The sequence below is a fragment of the Ascaphus truei genome, chromosome 20 (genome assembly GCF_040206685.1).
Source record: "Ascaphus truei isolate aAscTru1 chromosome 20, aAscTru1.hap1, whole genome shotgun sequence".
Classification (NCBI taxonomy): Eukaryota; Metazoa; Chordata; class Amphibia; order Anura; family Ascaphidae; genus Ascaphus; species Ascaphus truei.
In genome coordinates, this window is record NC_134502.1 from 12,429,638 (window position 1) to 12,441,183 (window position 11,546).

The 11,546-nt window shown below is 47.2% G+C and overlaps 1 protein-coding gene across 1 annotated transcript; it reads right to left on the bottom strand.

The window, feature by feature from the left end:
- Window positions 1-229: 229 nt before the first annotated feature.
- LOC142470664 (hemoglobin larval subunit alpha-like) lies at window positions 230-11,092 on the bottom strand. Its single transcript, XM_075577272.1, has 2 exons — window positions 10,895-11,092; window positions 230-411 (listed from the first exon to the last, which is right to left on the bottom strand). Exons 1-2 carry the CDS (start codon window positions 11,090-11,092, stop codon window positions 292-294), a joined length of 318 nt encoding a protein of 105 aa, XP_075433387.1. The 3' UTR covers window positions 230-291.
- Window positions 11,093-11,546: the final 454 nt, after the last annotated feature.

Sequence of the window (11,546 nt, forward strand, 5' to 3'; positions counted from 1 at the left end):
AACTTTAATATAAGCTGTTACATATTAAAAACAAATGTATGTGTTGATCCAGTAAAAGGTGTCCCCCTCCTTCTTGGGAATCTGCAATTATTCAGAAACAGTAAGGTTAAGAGAACTTTACGCAACATTGGCCGATGAAATACACCACAATTACCACCAACAGATATGTCTATGCAAAGAAATCAATACAAACAAAATATAATGGTTTTAAAAGCACTTTATTGTAGAGGTGAAGTAGCTTAAAAGTGCAAATGTCCCATTTTCACTATTCTTTTCTGTCACATGCTCAGTTTATTTGTATTTGACAGCTAGGACAGTGGCAACTGCAGTTAAGAATTTGTCTTGGGTAGTAGGAGTGAAGTCAGCTGGGTAGTTGGCTGCAAGGACCACCTGAAGGGCTTGAGATAGCAGCTACAGGAGACACAAATATACATGTTTATATTACACAGGAGACAAATTGAAAATGCATTGACAATAATTTTTTTCTCTCCTAATGCCACTAGTTCTAGGGTGACCAGGTGTCCCGGTTTAGCAGTCCCGTTTTTTTTAAAAAAAATTTAACTTTATTTTTATTGTTTTTTGCATATATCTTATACACTCAAAATATCAATGCCATAACTTGTTAGACAAACGCCTTTTAGGACATACAACATATAACACACCACGTGATGGGGAGACAACAAGAGAAGAACAACAGAGGGGGGGGAAGAGGGGAGGGGTTCGGGAAGGGTATGTCAAGCCTCTATCCATTCGCTTCCAACTGATGGTCGCCATTTATGTATTCCGATTTTCTTGTATCCACTTGTGCTGTATAGCTCGTGTTTTACTGGATCCATGTAGGAGTGCCCACTGTCAAGTCTTCGTGTCCTGTCTTGTCCACATCCCGTACTGCCCATCCAAGGAGGACTCACTTTATTCTATCACAGCCAAATTGTGGCATCGCTCAACCCTGGAATATCTGTCAGGGCCAGCCAAGGCAGCCAGACCTTTTGGAATTTTGAGCCAGTGTCATTAACTAAACTCGTTAACTTTTCCATCTGGCATACAAACCAAATTCTGTTTCTGATTTTTTCTATTGATGGAATTGCGTTCTGGTTCCATAATGCTGCGGTCTCGCACCTCATAGCCGTTGCGAAGTGTGCTATTAATTTGTTCCCCGTTCTTGATACTTCGTCTGTGGGTTTACATAATAGGAACAGCCACGGGTCCAGCTGAATTTGGAGGCCCAAAATCCTCTGTAACCAATCTCTGATCTGGCTCCAAACGGGTACAATTTTCGGGCAGGACCACAGCATGTGCACCAGATCTCCCTGTTCCCCGCACTGCCGAGGACAGAGCGGGGAAGAGCCCGATACAAATTTAGCCAGTCTAACTGGAGTGAGATACCATCTTAACAAAACTTTATATGAGTTCTCCTTCAATGTCGTGCAGATGGAACTACTGGCCGCGGCCTTAAATATTGCTGTCCAGTCCTCGTCTTCTAGCTAGTGGTCCCTGTAAATCTGCTTCCCATTGATTCATAAATCTGGGTTTGCTTGTGTCGTCCTTGTCAGCACCGACCACATTCCTGTACAGAGTAGAAATCAGTCCCCGCGTGTCCGTGCCCCTCACGCAGAGCCTTTCAAAATTAGTTAACTGTGGTCTCACCGGGTGTGTATTGTAAAATGCCCGAACCTGGAGGTACCTAATAAATTCTGAGTTAGGAATGCCCTTTTCTGACTTTAATTGGTCAAATGATTTAATGGTGTTTCTACCCTCCAGGTCCTTCAGTCGTCTGAACCCTAATTGTCGCCAAAGCGTGAAACTCTTACCCTCTAGCCCAGGAGCAAAATCTGGGTTTCCGTTCAAAAGGGGCCATTAGTGTGTGTTTGGAGGTCAGTGAGCGATTACTTTTGGCCGCTTCCCAGACCGACATTGAGTTGAGCACAGAGGTTAGAGGTTCCTTTATGTCCTTTACCCGTTTCCTCGGGTACCATATTAGATCTCTGAGCTCCAGCGGGGCACACACCTCTTTTTCTAGCGCTACCCACCTCCACAGCTCCGGGTCCCCATGCCATTGCGTGATTTGGCACAGTTGCGCCGCTTTATAATAGGACAATAAGCACGGCACTGCTAGTCCTCCAGCTCCCCTAGGTTTCTGCATAATTTTTGCAATTATCCGTGGTTGTTTACCCTTCCAAATAAATGTTGTTATTGAGTTTTGTAACTCTGCTATCTCCGATCGCACCACGGGTATCGGAAGAGTCTGACACAGATATAAAGTCCGAGGGAGGATGTTCATCTTTATACTATAGATCCTACCCATCCATGAAATACCATATGCTGACCAGTCTTTCAGTTCCTTCTTTAGAGTCCTCAATAGACTGGGATAATTTGCTTGATATATCTTTTTTTGTGATATGCACACCCAGGTATTTTATGGATTTGGACTGCCATTTAAACTCAAAGTTGAGTTCTATCAATTTCTCCATCTCTCGTGGGATGTTCAGGCTAAGTGCCTCAGATTTTGTCTGATTTATCTTAAAACCACAGATCCGGGTAAATCTCTCTAGAAGCTCAAACAGGTTAGGTAGTGAGGTGAGTGGTTTTGTAAGTGTCAGAATAATATCACCTGCGTACAATGCCACTTTGTGTTCTTGCGAGTGTATTTGTACTCCAGCGATATCCGGGTTGCTACGTATTTGGGCTGCTAGTGGTTCGATGCATAGGGCGAAAAGCAAGGGCGATAACGGGCATCCTTGTCTCGTACCACTTTTGATTCTGAACAGCTCTGAGGGGAAACCCCGGTGAATCACCCTTGCTGCCGGAGCTGTGTATAACGCTTTTATTGCCCTTAGGATTTTATCCCCAACCCCAAATGCCCCAAGCGTTGACTCCAAGTATGGCCAGTCTATCCTGTCAAAGGCTTTCTCCGCGTCTAAGCTTAACACCAGGCTCCGGACCCGGTTGGCATCAACAAAATCAATTATATCTACAATCCGTCTGGTATTGTCGGCCGCTTGTCTATCTCTAATAAAGCCAACCTGGTCCGGATGGATCAGCCTCGGCAGGATAACGCTCAAACGATTGGCCAGTAATTTAGAATATATCTTAACATCTGAGTTGATCAATGATATCGGCCTGTAACTTTGGCAATTTGTGGGATCTTTGTCTCCTTTATGAATCAAGGATATCGACGCCTGGAGCATCTGCTCTGAGAAGGGGTCTCCTGCCAGGACTCCGTTAAATAACCGGAGGATATGCGGGGCAAGTATGCCTATTAATGTTTTATAGTAAAGATTGGAAAACCCATCTGGGCCTGGGACTTTAGAGGACTTTAAATTTTTGACAACTGCTGTTAATTCTTCCCGTGTGAAATCACTCTGTATTGCCTCTCGCTCTAAGCTGTTCAGCTGTGGCAGTGCAGTATCTGCTAAGAATTTCTGCAGTTTACTGCTTGTCTTAGCGCTATGAATCACCTTCTCCCCATTGTATAGCTGTGCATAATATTTTTTAAACTCTTCCACTATATTTTTGGGGTTAGAGGATAACTCCCCCGCCTTTGTCCTAATTGCTTGTATGTTGTAATTTGGTTGTCTATTACGGAGTCTGGTGACTAACATTGTGTCCGGTTTGTTAGCTTTCTTAAAGAACTTCCTCCGTGTCCAACTCAAATCTTTTTCGGCCCGGGATGTGAGGAGGAGGTTAAGCCCCATCCTTCCATCCTCCAACTCCTTTAGTGTATCCCCTCTACTCTATCTGATCGGCTATGTAGTGTAGAGAGCTCATGTAACCTCTTATATAACTGAGTCAATTTGGCGTCCCTTTGCTTTTTCCTTCTGGCCGCTATGCTTATCAGTACCCCCTGCATCGTGGCCTTGTGAGCCTCCCACAACATTGTGTGGGATTCAACACTGCCTAGGTTGGTCTGGAAAAACTGAATGATTTCCTCCTTAACCATCTTCGCTAGATCTGGTATCTTAATCAACGATTCATTAAGTTTCCAGTTTGCTCCCGGGCTAACTGGCCTAATTTGTGCGCATCTTAGCTCTATCGATGCATGATCCGACCAAGTAATGTCATGTATTTTGGTGTCGGAAATCTGTGGAACCATTCTACTTGAAACAAAAAAGTGGTCGATCCTACTGTAACTGTCATGGGGATGGGAATAAAATGTGTAACTACGCTCGCCCTGGTGCTGCTCCCTCCATATGTCAACTAGGTTCCCTTGCCTTAGGCCTTTTAGCAAAGGCCCGTTGCCTTCTCGTCTGGTTTTCTGCTGCAGTGGGGATCTATCTATGCGAGGGTCGATAACTTTGCTGAAGTCATCCGCGAGGATTACATTCCCTTCTGCCCACCTTTGGAGCGTCTGGAAGAACTCATCGAAAAACTGTGGCTCGTTTTCACCGGGTGCGTAAACGCAAGCTAACGTCGTTTTACTCTGCTGTAGGAGCCCTACTAAATTGAGATATCTCCCCTTCCTGTCTCTCTTCACTCTCTCCACCTGGAAGGGGGATTTGATATTAAATATGATAGCAACCCCCTTCTTTTTTTCATTGGCGGAGGACAGGAAAAATTGCCTATAGTGTTTGTCAAAAAACCCTGGGCTACAATGTGTACTGAAATGTGTCTCCTGGAGGAAAACTACATCTGCTCCTCTTCGTCTGAATTCACAGAAGGCGATCTTACGTTTTTTCGGGCTATTAAAACCTTTAATATTTTGGGATATGAATGTTACAGCCATGCTTTTGTGTTAAGTGGATTGCAGTGTATAAAGTAGAACCAGATCCTACCCGTGTAATGTGGAGCGTAGTAGATTTTGCTTCTGCGTTGGCGACATCTGCTGGTCTTTACTCCTTCGCCGAGGGAATCTGGGGTGGGGCGTGGAGGAAACAAAAGGAAAGAACAAAGAAAACACACATATAGAACCATAGTGGTCTCCAAGGACCTCAGGTTCAACGCCCGGGGGTATCTCCCCCTTCCTGGACCCTCCTCCCTCCCAGTCCAGTCCCATGGCCACACTCGCTGGCCATGAGTTCCCTGGTCTTTGACGGGGCTGCGAGCTGGGCCCACATCCCCGCCCCAACAGTACATGCCTACGGGCAGTTTTGGTGGTAGTCCCCTGCACACCCGCCGACAGTTCCAAACTTTTCAACCAAACTTTCCCAAAAACTCTAGGGTAACTAACTCAGCCCTAACCCAAGTGTGGCTGTGCATCCCTTTACTACATGTAAAGCTAACTCTCCTAAACTCGAGCCGTTGCTGTGAGACCTTGTAGCCCTTGATGCCTGTGCCGCCTCTTCCTAGCCTGCTAACCCCCATGTCTTCGCACATTCTTCCAATCTCCCTGTCCCCCTATATGATTCATTTTATCCCGACCCCCTTTTCCCTCCTCTCGTTCCTGTTGGAGGGTCCCCCTCGTCCGTTTTCAGGCTCCTCACCTCATTTTGCTCTCTCCCTTCCTCGCTCCCCCCTGTCTCTTCTAGGGAGGCATCTCTCTGCACCTCACGCGGGTACTGCGCTCTACTCCTGACAGCTCCTCTCCCCCCTCCCACCTCTTCATCACACTCCAGCCCCCTCACCCCTCCGCGTTCCTCCCCAGCAGCGGAGTTCGCGCACCCCCGCCGGGGAGTACCGGGTCACTTCCAGCGCTGCATTTCCTGTAGACTACCGTCACTCCTCCCGCGTCATCCGGATTTCTATGAAGTGTCGCGAGATCTCGCCTTCTGACTTGGGCTCAGTTGGAGGCTGTCCGCTGGTGGTGGTGGTGGGTGTAGCTGGAGACGGGCTTGTTCGACGCACCATTTCTTCGCGCCGAAACTACCGCCGCCATGTATCCTGCCGCACTTTTCCTGCTTCTTCCACAGGTAAGAGTCTTGCAGCCATATGGGGGTCTTTGCTATTTCTTTTGGTGCTTAGTGCAGGGCGCCCCCTCCACTCCCCATGTAGCCTCGTATCAACTGGAAAGGCCAGGGGTCGTCAGTCGTTCTCATCGCAGGGCAGGCACAAGTCCAGAACTTTAAAATAACTTTTTAACCGCAACGATATTAGGCTGTGAACCAGTACAGCTGTCTCTTTAAGGATCACGTGGTGTTTTCTCCCGCCTTCTCCTTCCTCTTGTCCGCCGGGGTGGTTACAGTCTCCCAGGCTGTAGCACATGGAGGACGTGTCTCCGTGTCTCCGTGTTCCCCGGGTGAGTAGCTGTATCATTAAGTCCCAACTTTTTCAGGAAGGCTGTTCCCTCTGTGAGGTGCTTCAGAGCGTGGGATCAGCCATTTTTCACAGCCACGAGTGCGAACGGGAAAGCCCATCTATATCTGATGTCCTTGTCCCGCAGCGCTTTTGTGATTTGCAGCAGAGCTCTTCTTCTAGCCAGGGTTATAGGAGATATATCCTGGAAAATAGCCATATTTATTTCCTCAAATGATATACTTGGTGTCGCCCGTGTAATTTTACAGATCTCCTCCTTGGTCTTGTAGTGGTGTAATCAGAGGATTATGTCTCGTGGTGGGTTGTTAGATAGCGGACAAGACCTCAGGGCCCGATGGCAGTGGTCCATTAACAATTCTGCCTCCGACTTGCCCGGCATGATGGAGGTCATCCACCGGCTGATCAGGACCTCAGGGTCCAGAATCTCTTCAGGGATCCCTCGTATGCGCAGATTGTTGCGCCGGTCCTTGTTCTCGCTATCCTCCTGCCGGTCCTCCAGTTCTTCAACTCTGGATTCTAGAGCCCCCATCCTTTTCCTTGTCTCCTGGTGGCACTTCGAGCTGTCCTCCATGTGCTCCTCTAGCTCGTTTGTGCGGGTGCCAATCTGCAGGATATCCCTCCTGAGCCCCTCCACCTCTCCCCTAAAGAATGTTTTCAAGTCCGTTAGGAGCCTGGCTATCTCCTTTTTTATAATCCCCGATGCTCTGCGGAGGTTCCCTCCATCTCCGGGGCAGAATCGGAGTCGGACACCGCCGAGTTCTCCTTTGCCCTGGCCTTGCCTGACCCTGTGAAGTAGGAGCGCACATCGGTTTTGCGCTTATTCTTCTGCCGTGTCGTTGCCATCTCTCCTTAGGTGGTCTTATAGTGATCAGCAGAGTTTCTTGTGTTTAGGGACGTATAATTAGAAATGCCGAGTTTTGATTAAATCGTATTTTATTAGCTTTATTTGCCGACGGGTAGCGGAGCTTTTAGGTTACACCTCCATCACCGTACCCGTCGCGCATGTGCCCTCCAGTCACAGTTTTTTAACCTCTGTCCTGGTTTTTTAGTCTCTGTCCTGGCTGCCCTGCATGCTGTAAAGTGTAAAATGTTCCGTTTTTTTGTGGCTGTTCCGCTTTGCCCATCAGAGCAGGGGGGGCCGCAGAGAGCAGACAATGCATGGAGGAGAGCAGGGGACGGGTCTGAACTGCGGAGCCCCAGCAGTGAGACCCGGAAGTGTCAGTGAGAACTTCCGGTGTCTGCTGCCAGGGCTCAAGATGGCTTCTCCCACCCATGCAGGTATGGTCCAGAATGGGGGACACAGACACACACTCACACAATGGGGGGGGGGACAGAGAGATGCACAGGCACAGCATCGGGAGAGACACAGACAGAGGCACAGGCACAGCATGGGGAGAAACAGAGAGAGGCACAGGCACAGCATGGGGAGAGACACAGAGAGAGGCACAGGCACAGCATGGGGAGAGACACAGAGAGAGGCACAGCCACGGCATGGGGAGAGACACAGAGAGAACACAGGCACAGCATGGGGAGAGGCAGAGAGAGAGAGACACACAGGCACAGCATGGGGAGAGACACAGCATGGGGAGAGACACAGAGAGAGGCACAGCATGGGGAGAGACACAGAGAGAGACACAGGCACAGCATGGGGAGAGACAGTGTGGGGAGAGAGGCAAAGCATGGAAAGAGGGGCACATAGTGGGGGGGAGAGAGAGAGACAAAGAATGGGGGGAGAGAGACAGAATGGGGGGAGACACAGAGAATGGGGTAGAGAGACAGAGAATGGGGGGAGAGAGACAGAGAATGGGGGGGGAGAGAGAGACAGAGAATAGGGGGAGAGAGACAGAGAATGGGGGGGGAGAGAGAGACAGAGAATAGGGGGCAGAGAGAGATATAGAATGGGGGAGAGAGAATGGGGGGAGACAGAATGGGGGGGAGAGAATGGGGATGGGGAAGAGAGAGAGAGAGAATGGGGGAGAGAGAGAGAGAGAGAGAATGGGGGGGAGAGAATGTGGAGGAGAGAGAGAGAATGGGGAAGAGAGAGAATGGACGGGAGAGAGAGAGAGAATGGGGGAGGAGAAAATGGGGGGAGGTGAGAGAGAGAATGGGGGGGTTTCACATAATGGGGAAGAGACAGAGAATGGGGGAGAGAGACAGAGAATGGGGGTGGAGAGAGAGACAGAGAATGGGGGGGAGAGAGACAGAAAATGGCGGAGAGACGGAGAATGGAGGAGAGGGAGGGAGAGAATGGGGAGAGGAGAGGGGGGAGAGAGAATGGGAGGGAGAGAGAATGGGAGGAGAGAGAGAATTAGTGAGAGAGAGAGCGAGAGAATGTGGGGAGAGAGAGCGAGAGAATGTGGGGAGAGAGAGCGAGAGAATGTAGGGAGAGAGAGAGAATGGGGGGGGAGAAAAAGAATTGGGAAGACACAGAGAATTGGGGGATTGAGACAGAGAATGGGGGGATTGAGAAAGAGAATGGGGGAGAGAGACAGAGAATGGGGGAGAGAGACAGAGAATAGAGGGGAGAGAGAGACAGAGAATTGGGGGGAGAGAAACAGAAAATGGAGGAGAGACACAGAGAATGGGGGGGGAGATAGACAAAGAATGGGGGAGAGAGATAGACAAAGAATGGGGGAGAGAGATAGACAAAGTGGGGGAGAGAGATAGACAAAGAATGGGAAGAGAGGGAGAGACAGAGAATGGGGAGAGAGACAGAGAATGGAGGGGAGAGAGAGACAGAGAATGAGGGGAAGGCACAAAGAATTGGGGAGAGAGAGACGCAGAGAATGGGGGGGGGAGAGACAGAGAATGGGGGGGAGAGAGACAGAAAATGGAGAGACAGAATGAGAGGGAGAGAGGGAGGGGAGAGGAGAGGGAGAGGGAGGGAGAGAGAGAGAGAATTGGGAGAGAGAGAGAGAGGGTGTTAGGACCAATATGTCAGGCCCAGAATGTGCACTCATGTTAAGCTTCCATTTTGTCTGGTCATAACTAGTTAAGATTCTGTAGTCAGCCTTTTGCTGAAATATAATTCCTGAATGCACTCAGTTTCTCTGCTAAATTGCATTTCATTCTCCCTGGCCAGGATATTACTAGATACTTTTGTGAGGTCAATTTCCTGGTGTTTTAGTAGAATATAATAGAATGGTTCTCTGCAAGAAGCAAGAATAATGTAATAAAAGTTGCTAAGACTCAAGGTCTTTTTTGATAACAGACAATGAATAAGCTATGTATTCAGAACATTGCTTGTATTGAAAAGGGACACGTCTCAAAAGTCACGCCACTAATATGTCCTGCCCCTAAATCACGCCTCTAATCAAAGCTACGCCCAAGACACACCTAGTATACGCCCAAGACACACCTATGTTACGCCTCTAACCAATATCTTTTTTCTTTCTGTATAAAAATCATTACCCTATGAGTAATAAATTGAGACAAAGGATTTGAAACCTGGCGTGCGTTACGTTTCATTTTGTTCATCTCCCAGGCCTGAAAAGTTCACCGAAGACCGGAGATAACAGTTGCAGGGCGTGAAAAACTTCTCCGGGGGAGTCTGCTGCAAACGGGTGCAGATGGTGTAGTATCCAGTCACAAGGCTTCAGTGTACCTGGCAGGGGAAAGGTTCCTCTCGGTGCTGAAGCCAGGGGAGGAAATAACGGATTTTCCCTTCAGAGGGGGAGACAGAATGGGGGAGAGAGAATGGGGAGAGAGAATGAGAATGAGGGAGAGAGAGATAATGGGGGGAGAGAGAGACAGGGAAGGGTGGAATGAGACTGTAGGGGTGGGGAGAATGAGAATAGAGGGAAATGAGGGGAGGGAGAGAGAAAGGGGTGTGTGTGAGAGAAGGGGGGACAGAGCGGGGTACAGAGACATAAAGGAGAAGGGGCGCAGTTGGTGATATAATTTGTTTTATAAAAAAATTTTTTAATGTGTCCCGGTTTTTACTTTTGTAAATCTGGTCACCCTAACTAGTCCGAGTAACTATTAGAAAATCTCACATATTCTAATGCTGCAAATGTTTATATATATATATATATATATATATATATATATATATATATATATATATATACACACTGTACTATATTTCCAATAATTATTTCAATATTAAGTTCATGCCGAAAAAGTAGATTAGTGACACCTTTTAGAGTGTATGCCTATAACCTACAATGAATATTCAATGAATAGTCACTTCTCCAGGAGCACTTTGTACTTCTGTATCCCGCAAAAAATGAACTGTTTAATTTTTTTTTAATGAGTTACAATTGCTGTACTAAACATTTTTGCGCTTTGGTGTATGTGCTTGTGAGTTAAAAAGGGCACTGGAGAAGTTGGGTTATAATATATATTGGCAGTAACGTTAGGTAACTAAGTGGTCAATCAACCAGTTGTAACTATAGAGTAGATGTCTTGATGAAGTCACAGGTATTATATCTACTGTACTGTACATCATTACATTTGGAGAAAGGACTTACATTTATAGGATTGAGTTATTTCTAAATTCTAGCAGAGACAGACATTAAGTTAAATTATAGAGGGCAAATTTTTAAAAAAACGTGTTAAAGACTGAATTTATATCCCATATATAATAATCCAACTGGGACAGTCTTAAACACATAACCATGTGATGGAAAATGATTAAACGATTACACCGTTGAATATGTTGACTAAGCAGTTGCTGGCACAGAAAGTTGGATACGTCACTTACTCTGAAGTTTGAAGGGTCCCTTGTCAGTTCGAGCAGATCATTGAGTTCAGGCAGATCCTGATCAATGTGGTCCATTTGCTTGGCAATATTTCCAACGGTGTTTACCAGCTTTCCACCATAAGAATGGAGATCAGCCAGTTGAAGCTGAGCCATGATTCCCCTGACGTCTTTCTCGGTCTTGGGGAAGGTCCCGAACATCCTACAACATAGAAATGAGGCATGAGCGCCATCTTTTCTGTAATTGTACAAACGTAAATTAAAGTAACATATGGGGTGGCTGACCTACTGGTATTTCCCCATGAATTTAAAATGCAGTTACTAAATTACATTTCTAAAATGAATGAATAAGATGTTTAGGATGGTGTTCAAAACAGCTACTAACTTACTTAAACAAAAGAGGAGGTTGCGCTGCAATTTTAAATATTTGAATAATGTGCGTAATGGAGAGTTTTCAGGACTAATGACATTGTTAACTTCTGTTACGGCAGTGCTGCCCGCAGACCAGACCCGTCCCTACCACTGAGGTGGGACGTAAGTATACACGCACCCGCAGCAGAAGGAGCGTGTCCGGAGTGTGGTATTTGCGTTGCCAGGCCAGGAGACTATAGCTATAGTACTTGCCAGTTCCGGAGGATAGAAGAGCCGTAGTGGT

Excerpts from the sequence above, each read along its gene's own strand:
- LOC142470664 (XM_075577272.1), bottom strand. The coding sequence starts at position 11,092 with ATGTTCGGGACCTTCCCCAAGACCGAGAAAGACGTCAGGGGAATCATG. Across the intron at positions 412-10,894 it reads GGGACCCTTCAAACTTCAGA|CTGCTATCTCAAGCCCTTCA; the intron begins GTAAGTGACGTA and ends TGTCTCCTGTAG.